Consider the following 21,616-nt stretch of genomic DNA (forward strand, 5'->3'; position numbering starts at 1 on the left):
GTGTTGTTTTGGACCTATTGAGTTTGAGATTTTTACAGGAAATACACTTTGAAATTTGAAAAAAGGCAGTTGCTGATGGAGACTTGAGCCTAGGAGTAAGATGAGGACTGGACATATGGGAATCCTGTGCATAGTGATAATTGAAGCCAAGGAAGGTAATGAGGTCACTGAGAGAGTGTATTTAGAGAAAAAAGTTACCCATATCTCCTGGGTCAAAAGTGTCTCTTGGTGGCCAAAGTTAAGCCTTGACTAAGTTAACAACATTTCTGTACATCTTTCTTCCTTTTTAGGTCATAGGTTCCTATACTTCTTTTTTCCCCACCCCCCTATACTTCTTCCTTTCCCTCTGATTCTCACCATTTTTATTTGAGTCGAATTATACCTTAGTCTTCCATGGGTACTCAAATTTTCTTTAACTCTCTTCTTCTGGCCTTTCAATTCTTATATATTTAACTCAGGAAAACTTTCTCCTTACCAACCTAGCCCTCTTTTTCCTTCTCTTTGTTTTAAATAACGATTACAGAATGATCTTGATAGTGACTGATAAGCTGAAAGGAAAGCCACACATTTAAAATAAAATTACATCCTGTTGTAGAAAAGAATTAATTCAGACAGATGCTCTGGTCATTTAGGTTTGATATTGTAAAGAAATGAAATGTTAAAAATTTGATAATTAACAAAGGGAATTTTCCTTAGGCATGACAGGAGAAGGATCTTCACCCTTCTGGCCATGGCATCACAGTTTCACTGGAGCTCTTTGTAGCTTTTTGTACTTTGGTAAACAGAAAGCCATGTTTAAAGTTTGAGTTTTAGTCCTCTGAGCCAATTAAGCCATGAGGGTACTTTCAGTATTTTTTTAAGGAAAAAAGTGGCCCAACCTACATAGGGAATGCTCTTAGATAGTACTTCCACTGTATATTCCAAAAAGAAGTGGTACCATCCCCTTTTAAAAACTCTTACAAATTTCTCAGAAGTGTCTTTTAGCATCTATATCAAAGATTCCTCTATGTTTTCTTCTTTCTTTCAAAGTTATTTTTCATTAATTTTATTATATCTCTTGTGTATTCATTCATAAGTTAATATATTTCTATACATATGTGTCCTTCTGTCTTTGGTATTGGTGAATCAAAGGGTATCTTTGTGTGTGTGTGTATGTCTGTCTGTATGTGTGTATGTATGTGTAATTTAGTAACTTTTGGACATAGTGATGTGTAGTAAATGTTTAAAAACCATTTCTTCAAAAAATCTGTTCAGACAAAAAATTTAACTGGGTTTTTTATTGCTCACAAGGCAATAACAATTAAACTTAATAAAGGGCCCTTGGGGAAAGAACTAAAAAGTAACTAGAAACTAAAAAATATAATTAAAAAGAACTGGTGGGGGGCAGCTAGGTGGCGCAATGGATAGAGCACTGGCCCTGGAGTCAGGAGGACCTGAGTTCAAATCCAGCCTCAGACACTTAACACTTACTAGCTGTGTGACCCTGGGCAAGTCACTTAACCCCAGTTGCCCCACTTAAAAAAAAAAAAAGAACTGGTGGATCAAAGAACAAATAATGGAAAAAATAGAAAACTTTATCCAAAAATTGTAATAATGAAACAATGAATCAAAACTTCTGTGATAGAGCAAAAGTTCAGAGAAACTTTATATCCACAAATCTGTTTATCAAGAAAAGAAAAAGATCACATTAAATGGGCACCTAACTTTAAAACAAAACAAAACAACAACTTGAACAACAAATCAAAAACCTTCTAATTAAACAAAAACTAGAAATTGTGAAAATTAAAGAAGACATAAAGGTAAAAATGAAGAAACCATTGAACTGATAAATATATCTAGGAACTGGTTTTTTATTTTAAAGAATAAAACTAATAAAATAGAAAGACAGCTAGTCTTATTTTAAAAAGAAGAAAATCAAATAACTGGAGGAAATATAAGAATTATCTAAAACTTTTGCCCAATTGTATGCTAACAAAATTGATAACTTACATGAAAACTAAAAAGAGAAATAGACTAATTAAACCAATCATAGAAGAAATTGAAAAGGCATAAATGTACTCCCAAAGGAAAAACACTTCAAGGCCAGATGGATTTATAAGTGAATCCTATCAAACATTCAAAGAACTATTTTTTTTTTGTAATAAACATTTTTATAGTTTCGATTTCCAATTTTTATCCCTCTTTCCTTCTCTCCCCATCTCCTCTCTGAGGCGGCAAACAATCAGATATGGGTTATACATGTATGATTATATAAAATATTATCATATTTGTCATTTTGTAAAATAAAACTTGATTAAAAGAAAAAAAATGAAAGTGAAAAATAGCATGCTTCAGTCTGTTCTATCAATATCAGTTCTTTCTTTGGTAGTGGATAGTATGTTTCATCAGTAGTCCTTTGGGGATCATCTTGATCTTTGTATTGTTGAGAATAGTCAAATCATTCACAGTTCTTCATCAAACAATATTTCTGTCTCTGTGCACAATGCTCTCTTGGTTCTTCTCACTTCACTATATATCATTTCATACATGTCTTTCCAGGCCTTTCTGAAGTCATCCTGCTTGCCATTTCTAATAGCACAATAATATTCCATCACCATCATTTACCACAGTTTGTTTAGCCATTCCCTAGTTGATGGGCATTCCTTTGATTTCTAATTCTTAGCCACCACAAAAAAAGCTGCTATAAATATTTTTGTAAAAATAGGTCTTTTTCTCTTTTGGGGGATGTCTTTGGGATATAAACCTAGCAGTAGTATTCCTGGATCAAAAGGTATACACAGTTCTATAGAAATTGCTCTCCAAAATGGTTGGATCTCAAAGAACTATTAATTCCAATATTACACCAAGTATTTGCAATAATAGGAAAGAAGGCACCTTTCTGTTCTATTCCTCTGATACAAATATGATCTTGACACCTAAACCAGGGAGAGACAAAACAGAGAAAAAAACTGTAGGCCAATAGCCCCAGAAAACATCCATGCAAAAATTTTAAATTAAATATTAGCAAGTAGGTTGTAGCAGCATATTAGAAATACTATACAGTATTACTTGTTTGCAGTTTTACCAGGAATGTACAGATGGTTTAACAAAAAGAAATCTATAAATATAACAAATCATTTTAATAATACAAATTACAAAAATCACAATTATATCAATAGATGCTGAAAAAGCTTTAGCCAAAATCTAACATCTGTTCCCTATCAAAAACACTAAAACGTAGGAATAAATGAATCTTTTCTTAATATGGTAAATTATATTTATCTAAATCTAAAAGTAAATATTTTATATGATAAAAGATCTTTTCAGTAAGATTAGGAGAAAAACAAGAATGTCCCTTATTATTTAATGTAGTGCTAGAATTAGCAATAAGAAGAGAGAGAGAAGTTCAGGGACTAAAAGCGTAAACAAATGTGAAACAGAATTATCAGTTTTTGCTAATGATATGATGGTTTACTTAGAAAACCCTAAAGAGTCAGCCAAAAAATTAATTGAAACAATAACTTCAGCAATGTTGTAGAATATAAAATAAATCCACATGTTAATGAGCATTCTTGTATGTTACCAATCAAACATAAGAGCTAGAAAGAGAAATTTCATTCAAAATAACTACAGGAGGTATAGAATATTTTGGAATATTTCTACCAAGATACCTTGGAGAACTTTATGAATCCAACTCTACAATACTCCACAGAAATAAAATCAGACCTAAACAATTGGAGAAATATCAATTGCTCATGGGTACATTGAGCAAGATAATAAATAAGACATTACTTTCCAAATTAATTTGCTTATTCAGTACCATGCCATTTAAAGTACCAATAGATTTTTTTTCACGAAAAATAATAAATTCATATGGAATAACAAAAGGTTTAGAAAAAAAGCAACAAGGAAGAGAATCTGTCAATACCATATCTCAAAATGTACAGCAAAGTAGTAATTATTAAAATGACTTTGTATTGGGTTAAAAAAGTGAAATGCCAATCAGTCGAACAATTTAGGTATACAATATTCAGAATCAGTCTAATTCAGGAGCATAGTGTTTGATAAATCCAAAGAGCTCCAATTACTGTGGTATGGATTCAATGTTTGACAAAAATTACTGGGAAAACTGGAAAGCAGTTTGACAAATTAAATATAGACAAACGTCTCACACTTTATATCAAGATAAACTCCAAATTGATGCACAACTTACATATAAAAGGTAATATCATTTGCAGATTAGAGATGCAAGGATAGAAGAATTCATGACTAAACAAGCAATAGGAAAGATCTCAGAAAATGAAATTAAGTATTTTGATTATGTAGAATTAAACAGTTTTTGCATAAACAAAACTTAATGCAGTTAAAATTAAAGGGAAAATAGGTAACTGGGTAAATTTTTTTTCAGCAAATTTCTTTGGTAAATATTTCATATCTAAGATACATGAGAATTTGATTCAAGTTTATAAGACTAAATACTATTCTAATAGATAAAGGGTATCAAAAGGCAGTTTTCAAAGGAAGAAATCCAAACTTCCAAAATATCCCTATTGAAGAAAAGCTTGAAATTACCAATAATTTAGAGAAACGCAAATTCACCCTGAGGTTCCACTTCACACCCATCAGATTGACAAAGATGACAAAAGAGGAGATTGCCAAATGTTGGAGGAGGGGGGGTTGACTGCAGGAAAACACAAATGCCAACCCTTTGTTAGTAGAGCTTGTACTATCCATTTTGGAAAGCAATATGTTGCTGTGCCTAAATGGGCAACAGTTGGTAAACTGTTCATAACCCTACTAGATCCATATCTCTAGGAAATCAAAGAAAGTAAGAAAAAAACTTCTATGTGGAAAGATATTTATGACATAGTAGTAGCCCCAAATTGGAAAATAAGGAGGTGTCTACCTGTTGGAGAGTAGTTTAACCTGCTGTGGTGTGTAAATGTAGTTATGCCTTTAGAAATGATGAAATAGACAGTTTTAGAGAAAACTAGGAAGTTGTCTGTAATTCAGATTGAAGTGAGCAAAACTAGAAGAATAATTTATACAGTGACAACATTAAAGAGAAAAACAACTTTGAGAGACTTTAGAATTTTGAGTTATTGAAATGACAAATGAAGATTCCAGAAGGAAGATGGATTTAAGATTAAGAATGAGATATGTCATATTTAGACATGGCCAATATGGGGATGTATTTGTTTGAATATAAATATTGTGAAAATTTATTTTATTATTCTAAGAGGGACTAAGTAGGAGAAAGAGATAAGGGCTCATATAAACTAAAAATGATTTATGCCAACTCAGTATATCTTCTCTGGAGCTATACTTCATCATTATAATTTCACATTTATTTTTCTTTGTTTTGTTCTTCCTAAAATTGTTTTAGTCATATTATCTGTTGTTTTACTGGTTCTACTTAATTCTGCATCAATTTATATAAGCATTCCCATGCTTTCAAAAATTCCTCATATTCATTTATTTTTAGCGTGCCCTTATGTTCCATTACTTTCATACATGAACCCTAATTTGTTTAATTATCATGTCAGTGGAGATATTTTTTATCACAAAATGTGTTGCCTTGAATATATTTTTGTATATATGACCTTTTTTCTCCCCTTTGACTTATTCAAGATAGATGACTATTAGACTCTCTGGGGCAAAAGATATTTTAGTCACTTTTCCCCACATAATTCCAAATTTCTTTCCAGAATGGTTGGGCCAATTCATAACTCCAGCACAAATAAATTTCTGTTTCAAAATTCCCATAACCCCTTCAGTACTGATTTCTCATTGTGAATAAGGTGATTTTGATATGTGTATGGGATAGCCAGATGGAGCTGTCCAGCAAGCAGTTGGTAATGTAGGATTGTAGAGAAGAAAAATTTGGTCTGGAGTCAACTTTGTAGGAATGGTAATTGAACTAATGGGTGCTGATGAGATCATTAAAAAAGGGGAAAGGAAATAGAGGAGACAAGGGAAACCAGAACGGGCCTTGAGTGATGTCCACACTTATTGTATGGGAAGAAAATGATGATCCAGCTAAAATTAGGAATGATCATACAAAGTAGAAAATAGTGTTAAAGAAGCCAAGGGAAAGGTAGGAAGAGATAATAGTTTTAGAAATTGCAAATAGTTCAAGTCTTTTCATGTTTTGGAAAATAGATTATCTTTAAATACATTTCATAAAAGTATCATTTGCACCATCTGCTTTTAGGAGTAAGACTTATTATTTCATTGGCATAGGGTGCTTCTGCTAAAGAAATTCCCTCTACAGATGCAGGTTAGCATCTTTTCTGCAATTTATAGTTTTATAAATATGCCTGGGTCAGTGAGAGGTTAAGCTTTACCCAGAGTCAAATGGGCAATATATGTGAAAGTCAGAAGGAGACTTTGAACCCAAGTTGTCTTATTTGGAAGCTAGCTCTGTATCCACTATGCTTCAATGTCTCTTAGCAGCCATGAAACATAGCTCTTCTTAGAAAATGTTCCATCTATAGGGTTTTTTTTTGTTTTATTTTGTTTTGTTTTGTTTTTTTGTTTTTAGTGAGGCAATTGGGGTTAAGTGACTTGCCTAGGGTCACGCAGCTAATAAGTGTTAAGTGTCTGAGGCCGGGTTTGGACTCAGGTCCTCCTGACTCCAGGGCCGGTGCTCTATCCACTGCGCCACCTAGCTGCCCCCTCCATCTATAGTTTTAATGTAAAGTATATCTATTGCATGTGGTAACTATTAATTACAATATTTGAATAACCCAAACAATTCTTGGGTGGCAATGACAAATAGCATTCTGTTATCTCAGAAAATATATTGAATATTACTGTAGATGTACTTATGTAAAGATAAATTACAGAATCATGACCCATTCTTATGGATTTAAAACAAATGTGGAAAACTTGAAGAGCATTGAAAGGAGAGCCATAGAGCATAGCTCCTTTTTAGGTAAAGATAAGAGAATTGGAATAACTTATCCTAGAAGAAAGGTGATGGTCTGGATATAGGCCTTAACACTCTAGAAGTATATCAAGAAATAACTACAGATAGATGATGATAACCAGATATTCTCTAATTCTGCCAAATACCATAAGCCATAAATATTTTACAGAAATTATAAATGTTAATTTCATTTTTATATTATAAAAATCACCATTTTAAATTTCAGGAAACATGTTTGTGGGTGTGTTTGTATATTTAAATGCTCATATATTTTTCTCATTAGGAAATTAGTAAATTATTTTGATTTATGTTATCCTGAGATAATGCATATTTTTATGTTTTTAGAAAAAAATGTTACTTAAGTGTAGATTCTTTTTTTGTGTGTGGGGGGGGCAATGAGGGTTAAGTGACTTGCCCAGGGTCACACAGCTAGTAAGTATCAGGTGTCTGAGGCCGGCTTTGAACTCGGCTCCTCTTGAATCTAGGGCTGGTGCTTTATCCACTGCACCAACTAGCTGCCCCCAGTGTAGATTCTTTTTAAAAATTGTTTTGTTTATTTAATTATTTCTCAATTACATGTACATTTTTAAATGATAATTTTTTAAAAATTTGAGTTCCAAATTCTTTCCCCTCTTCTGACCTCCCTACCCCACTTTGAGAAGGCAATTTGATTTTGAATATACATATTTCTATGTTAGTCATGTTGCAAAAGAAAACATAAATAAAATAAAACAAAGATAAAGAAATTTTTTAAAAGTCTGCTTCATGGGTTCTTTGGGATTTGATAATTGTCTTGATCAGAGTAGCTAAGTCTTTCATAGTTGGTCATTCTTACAATATTGCTGTTACTCTGTGCAATATTCTTCCGGTTCCTTTCATATCACTTTGCATGAATTCATATAATTCTTCCCAAGTTTTTCTGAAACCATCTGGCTTGTCATTTCTTATAGTACATCAAAATCACATAGCATAACTTGTTCAGCCATTCCCCCAATTGATGGACATATTCTTAATTTTCATTTTTTTGCCACCATAAAAAGAGCTGCTGTAGATATTTTTGTACATATGGGTCATTTTCCCTTTTCTTTTTATCTCTTTGGGATACAGACTTAATAGTGGTGTTGCTGAGTATTGTAATGATTGGAATGATGCCACCTGCAGAGGGCTCTTTCTACCAAAAGGACTGTGGCCACTGCTGCCCTAAGGCAAGGTGGCGCCCCAGATGCTACAGGGTCCAGTTGGGTTGAATGGTAGGCTATTAGGCGTTGGTTAGGCCCCAGTGATTGAGTCAGAACTCCAGAAGCCACCCCCCTTTGCTCATGTACAAAGAGAGTGAAGGGCTTACTGTAATCTGGGAGTCCTAGGGCAGGTGCTGATAGCAAGGCCTGTTTTAATTCTGTTATAGCTGAGAGATGCTGGGAATCCATCTGTAAAGGTTCTGGGACAGAATTTTTGGTTAGAGCTATAAGAGGTTTAGTAATTTCACCAAAAGAGGGTATCCATTGTCTGCAATACCCAGCTGCTCCCAGAATGGCTCTTAACTGCTTCTTAGTAGTGGGGGCAGAAAGTTGTTGAATGGCCTCGACTCACTTGGGAGAGACAGAGCGAGTTCCAGCAGCCAGAATAAATCCTAAATATTCTACCTGGGGCAAACACCATTGTACCTTTGACTTGGATACCTTGTGGCCTCTCTTGTGTAGTTCTAGTAATAAGTGACGGCTATCTTCCTGACAGTTTTCAGCATTAGGGGAGGCTAAAGTAAGTCATCAACATGTTGTACTAAAGTGGAGCCTTTAAAGGTAATGGAGGCCAGAACCTGCTGTAAAATTTGGGAAAATAACGTAGGGACTGTCTACAAATCCCTGTGGGAGTCTAGTCCAGGTCCACTGTGTATTTTTCCAGGTGAAAGCAAATAAATATTGGAAGTCCTCATGCACTGGTATAGAGAAAAAGGCAGAGCAGAGGTCTACCATTGAAACCGGATCATTATTCCCTGTGTGGGCAGGGCAATGTACAATGGCCAGGGCAGAGGGGAGTTTCAGGGCATCTAGGAGGTCCTTGATAAGGTCCCCATTGGCGATGGCCTTGCCTGAAGATGTAAGAAAGCCCCTTTGTAGCCAAAGAATGCACACCAAGTGGCATATTCCAAAAGAATATTTTGAGTCAGTAAAAATGGTAGCACTCTTCCCTTTGGCTATATTACAGGCTTGTGTGAGAGCCACAAGTTCAGCAGCTTGCGCACTAAAATGGGAAGGCAGAGAAGCTGCTCACACAGTGTCATAATCAGAAACTACAGCAGCCCCAGTGAAACGGGTCCCCTCTCTCATAAATGAAGAACCATCTGTATAGAGGACAATATCAGGGTTTTCTAAAGGTGTATCCAAAAGATCATCATGGGGTTTCTCAGCCATATCAACTAAAGAAGCACAGCCATGCAATGGCTCCCCCGAGAGTGGTAAGTTAGGGAGCAGTGTTGCTGGGTTAAGGACTTTGCAGTGTTTTAGAGTGATATTCTTATTACCTAACAGGGTTACTTCATACTTAGCCAGCCTTTGATCTGAAAAGGCTTCTGTCCTATGACGTAGTAAGAGAGCCTCTACTTCATGAGGGCACAAGCCCTTCACTGTCTTTGTGCATGAGCAAAGGGGGGTGGCTTCTGGAGTTCTGACTCAATCACTGGGGCCTAACCAATGCCCCATAGCCTACTATTCAACCCAACTAGACCCTGTAGCATCTGGAGCCGCCACCTTGCCTTAGGGCAGTGGTGGCCACAGCCCTTTTGGTAGAAAAAGCCCTCTGTGGGTGGCATTATTCCAATCATTACAGTATAAGGGTATATACAGTTTTATAGCCCTTTGGGTGTAGTTCCAAATTGTTCTCCAGAATATTTGGACTAGTTAACAACAGTGCATAAGTGTCCAAATTTTTTTGTATCCCTCCCAGTGTTTGTCATTTTCCTTTTCTGTCTTGTTAGTCAATCTATAGGTGTGAGGTGGTATCTCAGTGCTGTTTTAATTTGCATTTCTCTAATTATTAGTGATTTAGAGAATTTTTTCCTATGACTATTGAAAGCTTTGATTTCTTCTTCTGAAAACTGCTTTTTCAAATCCTTTGACTGTTTATCAACTGGGGGATGACTCTTTTATAAATTTGAATCAGTTCCCTATATATTTGAGAAATGAGGCCTTTTTCAGAGAAACTTGGTATAAAATGCTTTTCCCAGTTTCCTGTTTTGCTTCTAATTTTGGTTGTATTATTTTTTTTGTGTGCAAAAGCCTTATAATTTCATATAATCAAAATGATCTATTTTACTCCTCATAATCTCTTCTATTTCTTGTTTGGTTGTAAAGTCTCTTAATCCATAGATCTGACAGGTATATATTTTCATGCTCCTCTAACTTACTTATGATATCCTTTATATCCAAATTGTTTATCTGTTTTGACCTCATCTTGGTATGTGGTCTGAAGTATTGGTCTTTGCCTATTTTCTGCCAAACTGTTTTCCTAGTAATTTTTGTCAAATGTTTAGTTCCCATCCCCAAAGCTTTGATTACTGGGTTTATCAAGCATGAGATTACTATGGTCATTTACAACTGTGTATTGTATACTTAATTACCTAATCTGTTCTACAAATCTACCACTCTCTTTCTTAGCCAGTACCAGATTGTTTTTATGATTACCATTTTGCAATAATATAGTTTGAAGTCTGGAACTTTTAGTCTGCCTTCTTTAAAACATTTTTCATTGATTCCCTTGATATTCTTGACCTTTTGTTCTTCCAGATGAATTTTGCTACTGCACCTGGAACTAAAGCTATGGAAATGCTCTTACTATCTCCATTGATTAATATTCTGCTCTTTCTAAATGAAAATTAATTACCTTGTTAAGAGAATAGCTTCATCCATTAGTCTTCTACTCTACTCTGCTGCCTCTGTTAGAGGCAGTTAAAGGAAGTGTCTTTCAAAGTCTGTTCCTTTAAAATAGATTACATAGAATGAGGGATTGGTAGAATATTTTTGCTCGAATACCAGCTGATCTCATTACTGTGGTTTTAAACTAAAAAGGGAGGAGAGTACTGAGAATTTTTTGATAAATCTGGTAAGGCATATATTATAGCAGGTATAAAATAAGCATAGCAGTAGCAATAGTGGTACCGAGTCATATATGGTAAAAATAACAATAAATAATGGAATAGAAATGGTACTTTAGGCCTTATATTTTTAATACATTTAATATTTAATGTTAGCATCCAGACTCAAATGCTCAGGTGGATCTGTTATCGCATTGATTTAGGACTTGTTTCCAGACATCCAGATTTGTAAGCCATATCTGCCTACCCTTGTGACTCAAGTTCATAATCTCAAATAAATTTGCTATATGAGGTTCATCCGGCTTCTCTTGCTTTTTCTTGACATTGTATACCATTGTAGCACTTTGGCTGTACTGCCCTCATTTTTGCCGTGTGACCAGACCATTTTCTTGTCCAATTATGAAGGTTCTTTATGACCTCACTTATACCTTTTCTTATTTGGAGTTCTTCATTGGTTATATGTCATCACTTGCTCACATCACCATGTTTCCCTACATTGTCCTCTGTGTGATACCCATCTTTAGTTCTTTAAAGGCAGCTGTGTCTCATATATCACTACCCCACAGCAACACCTGAGTAGAATATTTGTATTAAAACATGGACTTTCCTTTCAAGGAAAGATTGGAGCCAGTTAAGGAGTTTTGAAGTTTTCCAAAGAAATTACAGTCTACTTTCATTTTATTTTGGGATTAGTTTGTCTATCTGTACTTTCTGTCCCAGATAAACATATTGATATAAAAGCTCTTTAGGGTGTCCATCCAAAAGCATATTGAAATTTTGCAATAGATATTCTTCATTTGCTTCAAATTTTCATAGTTTCTATTTAAATTCTTCAAGTATATAAATTCTTTAAGAAATGAAATTGCTGTTCACTTGTTTTTCAGTCATGTCTGACTCTGCATGGCCCCATTTGGGGTTTTCTTGGTAGTAGACTGTAAGCTCTTAGAATGCCTTATAAATGATAGGTACATGATAAATGTTTGTTGAATTGGAAAAAAATAAAACCAGTTACTACATATCTATAGTATGGAAGACTGCTAGAAACTGAGCATTCAAAGACAAAATGGAAAAACAATTCCTGACTTCCTGCGTTTCTTTGAAACAGTTTTTCTAGTTCTTTTCCACATGATTACATAATGGATTTAGTTTGTTTTCATTTTAGTGCTTTCAGTTGTTGACTCATTTTTGCTCTGTAGAAAGGTGTTGAAATCTTTTAACCTATTCCAAGATACCATGAAAAGCAGTAAGTTGTGGTAGATGGAGGGCCAGCCATGAAATCAGGAAGATGTGCATTCAAGTCCTTCCTCTAGCATTAATTCAATACAGGCAAATCCCTTTATCTTTTAGTGTTCTAATCCACTCTTTCTAACTATATGTTATACATTAGTTGCTGATCTGCATGAGGGGTGGAGTTCCCATAATGAGAATTCTCCATACCTACACCACCCTCACCGCCACCACCCCTCAACCCCTCAAAAAAGGAGGGAAAACACTCTCATAGATGTCAGCTAGGTTGAAAATGTAATTGCTTTCTTTTTTTTCCAGATATGAATTCTTTGTATAGTGCTATAGTGTCAATTAAGCTAAGATGATGTAATTTTTTTCTTTCCCAGGAGGAAAGGACAGACGAAGTGGCCTCATTCTGACCATTCCATTATGCCTCGAACAGACAAATATGGATGAATTGAGTGTTACTTTAGACTATCTTCTCAGCATTCCAAGGTGACTCTAAAGGTGTCATTTTTTCCAACTTTATTTATTCACTTACTGATAAAATAAGTTTACTTTTGAGGTATAAACCCAAGATTTTACCTATTTTCTTAGCAGGACAAAATGTGTCTTGGTGATTTAAAAGTCAACTTATACAACAGATCAATTAGGAATTGTGTTAAATTTATATTATAAGAGGGTTATTTGCTATATAAGGGGATTTATTACATAGTTTCTTTTGCTCTTTCTTTTGTACCTTATTTTTCTATTACATAGTTTTGTTTTGTTTTTGGTGAGGCAATTGGGGTTAAGTGACTTGCCCAGGGTCACACAGCTAGTGTTAAGTGTCTGAGGCCAGATTTGAACTCAGGTCCTCCTGACTCCAGGGCTGGTGCTCTATCCACTGTGCCACCTAGCTGCCCCCTTTACATAGTTTCTTTATGTCATAAGGACCCTTTATTCATTAAGGGACATTCCTTATTCCTTTCTGTTAAATCATACTTAAGATTTATAAGAAATTGGATGCTTTCTTTGGTATGTTACAGGAATTTTCTTGATGTTGTAAGGAAATTATTGTGCCTAATTATATTAAAAGGTTTTTTTATTCAGAATATGTTATTGTTGTTCACAAGAAAAAGGTATAATTTCTTTAAGAATTCTCTCTTAAGAAACAGGAAAAATTAGAAAGTGAAACTCCTGAGAGTTGAGAACTTCCTTGATGTAATTTATGAAAATCTTCCTATATTATTCAATCTATAAATAATGAGTAAGACTAATTGTGTACTAGGTACTGTTCTAGGTTCTGGGGACATGAAATCAGAAATGAAATTGTCCATGTCCTCAAGGAGCTTACATGCTAAGATATAAATACATTCATGCATGCATACACAATACATAATACATACATATACACATAATGCATATGTGTACACATACACACAAACACAATGTAATTTTTTGAGTGAGAAGCCCTGACAGCTCAGATCAGGAAAGACTTCATTTTAAAATTGGGACTTGAACGACTGAAAGAAACTAGAGATTCTGAGCCATAGAAGCGAGGAGTGAGTGCATTCCAGATATAGAATAGGGCATAAATCAGGGATTGTCTGAGTAAAGGTTCAGATGGAATAGAATGTGTGAGGAACAGCAAGACTGCCAGTTTGGTCAAATCATAGAATATGTGAAGGAGAATAATGTATAATAAAATTGGTAAGATAGCTGGAGCCAATTTCCAATGGGTTTTAAATGCCAAACAGAAGATTTCTTATTTAATCCTAGAGGTAATTGGAAGCCATTGGATTTTATTTAGCAGGGGAGTGATATGGTCAAATTGGTGACTTTAGGCATGCCACTTTGGCAGTTGAATGAAGGATGGATTAGAGAGGAGAGAGACTTGAGGCAGAAAAACCAAGTTGGTAGCTGCAGTACTTCTTTGTAGAGGTGATGTGGGCCCGATCTAGGGTGGTGGTTGTTTGAGTGAAAAGGAGAGAATGCATGAGGAGGGGAGAGATGTTGCAGGGGTAGACTTGATAAGACTTGAAAACTAATGTGGGGTGAGGGAAAGTGAAGACTGAGGATGACACTGAGATTAAGATCCTGGGTGACCAAAAAGATGGATAAAGTAAGAAAGTTCAGAAAAGAGGTTGGTTTTGGGAATAGGATAGTTTTCTTTTTTGACATGTTGAATTTGAAAGGCATATAGGAAGGGTATCTTGTGTGAAATATCCATTGGGAAGTTGGTAATGCAGTAATGGAGTTTAGGAGAGAGACTAGGGCTAGATATATGGATCTAGAAGTAATCTTCATACAGAAATGAAAAGTGGTCTTAGGATAGACCCTTAGGGCACACCCACTGTTAAGAGGAAGGATGTGATGGGTTATAATTCAACAAAGGAGACTGAATGGGATTGGTTGTGGTAGGTAGGAGCAGAACCAGAAAAGAACAATGTCATGAATATCCAGAGAGGAAAGAATATAAAGGAGAAAGGGTTGTTCAAAAATATCTAATGATACAGAGAAATTAAAAAAAAGAATTAGGTTTGAGAAAAGAACATTAGATTTGGCATATAAAAAATCACTGGTAACTTTGCAGAGAACAATTTCAGTTGAATGATGAGGTCATAAATCAGCTGCAAAGGGGTCCGGCCTAGATTAGTAGACCTAGAATTGAGGAGTGTTCCCTGTACCCTTCCCATCGTTTAGTTCAGTTCAATTCAATTCAGTAAGTTATGTATAAGGCACTGCTTTGGGAGCTGGGGATACAAAAATAAAAGATAAAAATTCTACCCTCAAGAAGTTTACAGTATAATAGAGGGAACAAATATGCACACAAATATCTATACTCTAATCAGAAGGTAAGAATTGCAAAGCATAGAAATCTACTTGGGCATCAGAAAAGTACTGGTTTTCCTGCTTCCTCTTTTTAGAATATATGGGTGAGGTGGTAAATATGAAAAGCAAGAGGGTCCTCCATAGTGTGGCAGTAAGCTGTGGATTGGTGAGAGGACTGGGTTCATATTTATCTTCTTCTCCATGGAGTTTCCAGGGCTGCTATGACTGGTCTTCTGGCTTCCTCCTCTTTTTCCTGTAATGAGTTGGTTTATAAGGAACTAGGAATTTGGAGAGTAAGTAACAAAGATTTAGAGGATGAATAGATAAATAGTATTTACATTTTTAAAAAATTCTTTACTAAGGAACTAAAAGGAATATGTGTGACACAATTCATAGAATCAAAGAACATTGTTAAGACAATTGAAAACAAATTGCAGGGATGGATCCAAGATGGTAGAGTATAGGCAGCAACCCAGCTGAACTCTTCTAGTATTCCCTTCCAAACAATTTTAACTCCTAAAATTAAATTTTGGATCAGCAGAATGAACAAAAGTTTGTGGTGAGACATTTTTCCAGCCTACGACAGCTTAGGAGGTTGGCAGGAGGTCTTTGGCACTGGGTTGGTTTAGAGTACATATGGGCTCTTAACAGCAGCAGCTGCAGCAGGTTTGGGAGCTTTCAGGCCAGAGATGGTAAGTGGGTTGGACAACTGGTCAGAAAGAAAATATAGGAGATCCTTTGATGGTACTGGGTGCTGCTTGCACTGATTGGCAAATGTTGCCCATAAGCAGTTCTAGAGTGAAAAGCAGTGCTTGTTGTCAGTCATAATGTAGTATGAGAACTGATTACAATTTCAGGGCCAAGAGGAGCATTAGAACTTATAGTTATTGGGGAGCAGGGCCCCTTTTTGGGTAAAGACCAGAATGGAGACCAGAACAGTCACTACACTACTCCCTGGCTTGCCATTACCCTAGAAGCACCAAAAACTTGCAGGTCCCTAGAACTACCTGAAAATAGCAGCACCAAAAAGCCCAACTAAGTTCAAAGTCAAGAAATAGGCTGGGGGGAAAAAAGCAAACAAGAAAAGGAGAACTTGATCATAAAAAGCTACTACAATGTCAGGAAAGACCAAAATACGCTTTCAGAAGACAATAATGTAAAAACACCCACAGCCAATCTCAAAGAAAAGTGCTGATTGGACCTAAGCCCAACAAGAATCTGAAGAGGTTAAAAAAAAGAGAGAGAGAGAAAGAATGATAAAGGAAAAATTGGGAAAAGAAATGAGAGTAATGCAAAAATATTACAAAGAGAAAATTAACAGGTAGGCAAAATAGGCACAAGAGATTTTAAAAAATAATAATGCCATAAAAAACAGAATTGGCCTAATGGTAAAAGAGGCACAGAAATTCACTGAAGAAAAAAACTGTTTAAGAAGCAGAATTGGCCAAATAAAAAAGTTATAAAAGCTCACTGAAGAAAATAATTCCTTAAAAATTAAAATTGGGCAACTGGAACCTAGTGACTCCATGAGACATCAAGAAACAATGAGACATCAAATGGATGGAAAAAAAGAAGAAAATATGAAATATTTCATCAGAACAACAACTGACCTTGAAAACAGATTGAAGTGAAATATGTAGACATCATATTTCAAGAAATTATCTGGGGTAGCTAGATGGCACAGTGGATAAAACACTGGCCCTGGATTCAGGCAGACTTGAGTTCAAATACGACCTCAGACACTTGATACTTACTAGCTGTGTGACCCTGGGCAAGTCACTTTACCCTCATTGCCCAGCCAAAAAAAATAAAACAAAACAACAACAACAAAAAGAAATTATCAAGGAAAAGTTCCCTGATTTCTTAGATGCAGAGGGCAGAATAGAAGTTGAAATAATCCACTGATTACCTCCTGAAAAAGATCCCAAAATGAAAACTCCCAGTAATATGATAGCCAAATTTCAGAGCTCCCATGTTAAGAAGAAAATATTAAAAGTATCCAGAAAGAATCAGTTCAAATATGAAGCCATAGTCAGGATCACACAAGATTTAGCAGCTTCCACATTAGAGTGGAAGGATTAAAATAGGATATTCTGGAAGCGAAATGAGCTAGGATTTCAACCAAGAATAATCTACCCAGCAAAACTGAGTATAATCCTTCAGGGGAAAATGGATATTTGATGAAATAGAGGACTTTCAAATATTCCTGATTGAAAGACTAGAGCTGATTAGAAAATTTGACATTCAAACACAAGACAAAAGAGAAACAATAAAAGGTAAATATGAAAGTAATCATAAGTAATCATGGAAAGATGGTAATTGTAACTCCTAAGAATTTTATTATTATTGGGGCAGTTAGAAGGAATCTACATAGCCACAGGGTATGAATATGAGTCAGTTATATTGGGAAGAATCTCCTTCTCCTAACTCCATCCCCACACCATGAAGGGATGAAAGAGGGATACATACAGATAAAGGGGAAGGAAACTGTAGAATGGGGAAAGTTTTCTCACATAAATGAGGCATGCAAGCAAGAGCTTTTATAGCTGAGGGGTGATGGGCAATGTTTGAACTTCACTTTCATTGGAATTGGTTCAAAGAGAGAATATACATATACACTTAGCCACATATGGAAATCTGTTACACAATAGGGAAATAGGGGAAAGAGAGAAGAGGTGGGGAAGAGGGAATGACAAAAGGGAGGTTGGATTAAAAAAGGTAATGATCAGAAACCAAACAGACTTTTGAGGAGGGATAGGATATAAAGAGAGAGGAGGATGACCAGAAGAAAATAGGATAGAGGGAAATATATAGTAATCATATCCCTGAATGTGAATGGAATGAACTCATCCATAAAATGGAAACATAACAAAATGGAATAGAAACCAGAATCCAACAATATATTGTTTACAAGAGACACATTTGAGATAGAAACACACACACAGAGTTAAAATAAAGGACAGGATGGGGCAGCTAGGTGGTCCAGTGGATAAAGCACTGGTTCCGGATTCAGGAAGGTCTAAGTTCAAATTCGGCTTCGGACACTTGACACTTACTAGCTATGTGACACTGGGCAAGTCTCTTAACCCTCATTGCCTCACACACACACAAAAAAAGCCTAAACTAAAATAAACAAACCAATTAATTAATTATTTTTTTTTAAAAAAGGACAGGAACAGAATCTATTATGCTTCAGCTGAAGTAAAAAAGCCAGGGTTAGCAATCATAATCTCAGATAAAGTAAAAACAAAAATAGACCTAATTCAAATGTAAGGGGCTAAAATTCTAGCTATACCATCTAAAATCTAATGAGTGGTCGCCAATAAATTATAAGCTTTAGCAAGAGTATTTAAGTGTTTAAGTATTTATTACAGAGCATTAGGATCAGAGAGAAAGGTAAAATTCTATCATCTGACCCACCATGGTGAGGTTAGGAACCAAAAGAGACAGAACCTCTTTACCCATGTCAGCTTCCTACTTTGTGTCCTCCTCCCAGAAATGGGAGGCTCCTCAAGTTGATTGGCAGGTAGCCTTGATAGACAGTACCCACGAGCAAATGTCACTTCCTGATGCTAAGGACCTTGACCATATGGCTTGCCCTCAGAGGCCTTCTCCTCATGGCCGAGCTTTGCTATAGTAAGTCTCCAGCAGGTGGCGTTATTCTAATCATTACACAAAGAGATGATCAGGGACACTGTATTTTGCTAAAAGGTACCATAGACAATGAAATAATAGCAAACATTTTTACGGCAAGTCTCTCTGATAAAGGCCTTGTTTCTCAAATATATATGTGTGTGTGTGTGTGTGTGTGTGTGTGTGTGTATGGAACTGAGTCAAATTTATAAAAATAAGCCATTTTAGCCCAAGGATATGAACAGATGATTCTCAGAAGAAAAAATCAACTATCTAGTCACATAAAAAGTTTTCTAAATCACTATTTATTCGAGAAATGCAAATGAAAACAACTCTCAGGTACTACTTTATACCTATCAGAAATGACAAATGTTGGAAGGGATGAGGGAAAATAGATAGACTAATAAACTGTTGGTGGAGTTGTGAAATGGTCCAACCATTCTGGAAAACAATTTGGAACTGTGTTCAAAGAGCTATAAAACTCTGCATACCCTTTGACTCAGGAATACCACTACTAGGTCTGTATCCTAAAGAGATAAAAGAAAATGGAAAAGGACCTATATGTAAACAATATGTCTGCGTGTGTGTGTACACATATACATACACACACACACACACACACACACATATATATGTTTATAGTTGCTCTTTTTGTGGTGACAAAGAAGAGGGAGATGATTTCAAGAGGGGAAAAAACCCCAACCCTGGTAAGATCTATATGCACTGATGCTAAGTGAAATGAGAGGAACCAGGAGATCATTGTGCAAAGTATCAGCAATTTTATAATGGTGAACAACTATGAAATATTCAACTTCTCTGATCCAAGACAATTCCAAAGGACTCATGATGAAAAAAAATGCTGTCCATTTCCAGAGAGAGAGAATTGATGAACTCTGAGTACAGATTGAATAGAATTTTCTCACTTTTATTTTTTGTGGTTTGGCTAATATGGAAGTATGTTTTAAATGATTTCACATGTATAATTATAATTAATATATTGCTTGCCTTCCCAATGGCTGGGGGACAAGTGGGAGGGAGAGGACAGGATTTGGAACTCAAAATTTAAAAAGAATAGAATGTAACGATTAATAAATAATAAATTAAAACAATATATCTAGACTGACCAGTAACCTTGGTCAAATTTAGATTACTGTAACTGACAGATAAAAAATATTATCCCAAATTTGCCCAGAAGGAAAAGGTCAAATTACAAAAATGATTAAGTTTATTATCCATGTAAAGTAAATACTGAGACAGTAAGAAAGAAAATAATATATAATATTTTGTACATACTCTTATAGGATTACTGTATTTCTGAGTCTTTAAAAAGATATTCATATTTAACAGAGCATGAAAGAGTTGTCTCCCAGTAGTAATATTGGGACATGATTGTAAAATAATGCCCCTGATTTTTAATCAAACCAACTGAAACATCTACAACAAAAGGAGTATTGTCTTCTAGAGTGGTTGCTTTGGGGCCACTTATTCTAATGCTGCTGCCATTGATTAAATCTACTGCACTTTTGAAATTGCTTTCAGGACCAGTATTTTCACTTTCATTCCTATAGGAAGATATCTATGAAGGGCAGATATTTAAGGAAAAATGGGTTCATAATACATGAATAATTGATATTAAATGTGGTAAAAAATATGAAAGGTTTTTAACAGTCGGTTAGGATAACTGAAAGACGCCAGTTTTTGAAGGACCACCCTTTTGGGGAGGAGACCAACAGTCTGCCTGCTGCGCATGTCAGACTGCCTGCGACGGACTGAATCATGTTGATCTTTTGATGTGGTGTTCTGTTATATAATACAACATGAAAAATTATGAGTTTACTGAGAATGTATTTAGAAATGTTTGCAAATAATTTGTAGGGAGATGGCATTATTATTTTAGCAACTATTTTCACATCATTATTGTGATTAATTGGCTATATCTTAGCAAAAAATCTATCATTTCTAAAATATTCAAGTATTATACACATTTTACTTGACACTGACAACAGCAATAACATCTATCTCTAATAGCACATATAATAAATACTGTATTATTTAAATGAGAACAGTTATTGGTGGAGTGTTTAACTGGTATTTATTAAAATACATAAAGGATGAATGGTTCCTAAATTAAAAGAAGTTAAAAGGATTTTATTTTGTTGCAAAAGATATCTAAGTATTTATTTAAGATATATTCCATCTTTTATTTTTGGTAAAAGCAAGTGTGATCCTTGCTTGTTTCAACTATTTAAACATTTTTGCTTGAGATATTGCAAACGTTTAATATCCTTAGTTATATTTCTACCTTTTGTTAAATTCTTTTTGAAATAATAATGCTTTCTTGCTTGGTTTCTTATATAAATCCAGTAATTATATTTAGATAAATGTCTTTAGAATTAGCTAGCAAGGTAATTTGGAAAATATATGGAAGCAATTTCCTTATAAAAGCTGACATAAATTTAGAAATAATTATTCTTAGAATTAGATCTATAGACAGTTCCCAGTTTTTACCTTTGCACATGCCTCAAAATTATGTTATAATGTTTATAAAATGGATTATATTGTAAAAGTATTATGATTTGGTTTTGTATACTTGGTTACGATTGCAGCATCAAATAAATTATATGTATGGCCAACCCTATGCCATTAAAATAAACATATTGATTTTAAACATCTATAACATTTTAATGAAATTATACTCCTAGCTGACAAAATAATAGTATATATGTGTATTAGTACCTATTTACTCAATAATAATTTTAGTTTTCTAATTGGAATTAAAAAGGGTTTAATGAGTCACTTGGTTAGTACCCATCTCTTAAAATAGTTAGCCAAATAAGTCTGAGCTTATCTTCTTAATAAATATCCTTATGTCAAGCAGGACCTCCAAATATCAATGTAGTTACTTAGTAGTGGTTTATTATAATCATTTTTCTGCCACAGAA

General features: G+C 34.9%; 1 protein-coding gene across 3 annotated transcripts in view; it reads left to right on the top strand.

Annotated features, from left to right (window-relative positions):
* Positions 1–21,616, top strand: part of SESTD1 (SEC14 and spectrin domain containing 1) — a 147,412-nt gene that overhangs the window by 43,093 nt on the left and 82,703 nt on the right. For all 3 annotated transcript variants that reach the window (XM_043996644.1, XM_043996643.1, XM_043996642.1), the window contains one exon: positions 12,614–12,722. In XM_043996644.1, the coding sequence (XP_043852579.1) occupies positions 12,614–12,722 (109 nt within the window). The remainder of the gene's footprint in view (positions 1–12,613; positions 12,723–21,616) is intronic.

Source organism: Dromiciops gliroides, chromosome 3 (assembly GCF_019393635.1).
Source record: "Dromiciops gliroides isolate mDroGli1 chromosome 3, mDroGli1.pri, whole genome shotgun sequence".
NCBI classification, from domain to species: Eukaryota; Metazoa; Chordata; class Mammalia; order Microbiotheria; family Microbiotheriidae; genus Dromiciops; species Dromiciops gliroides.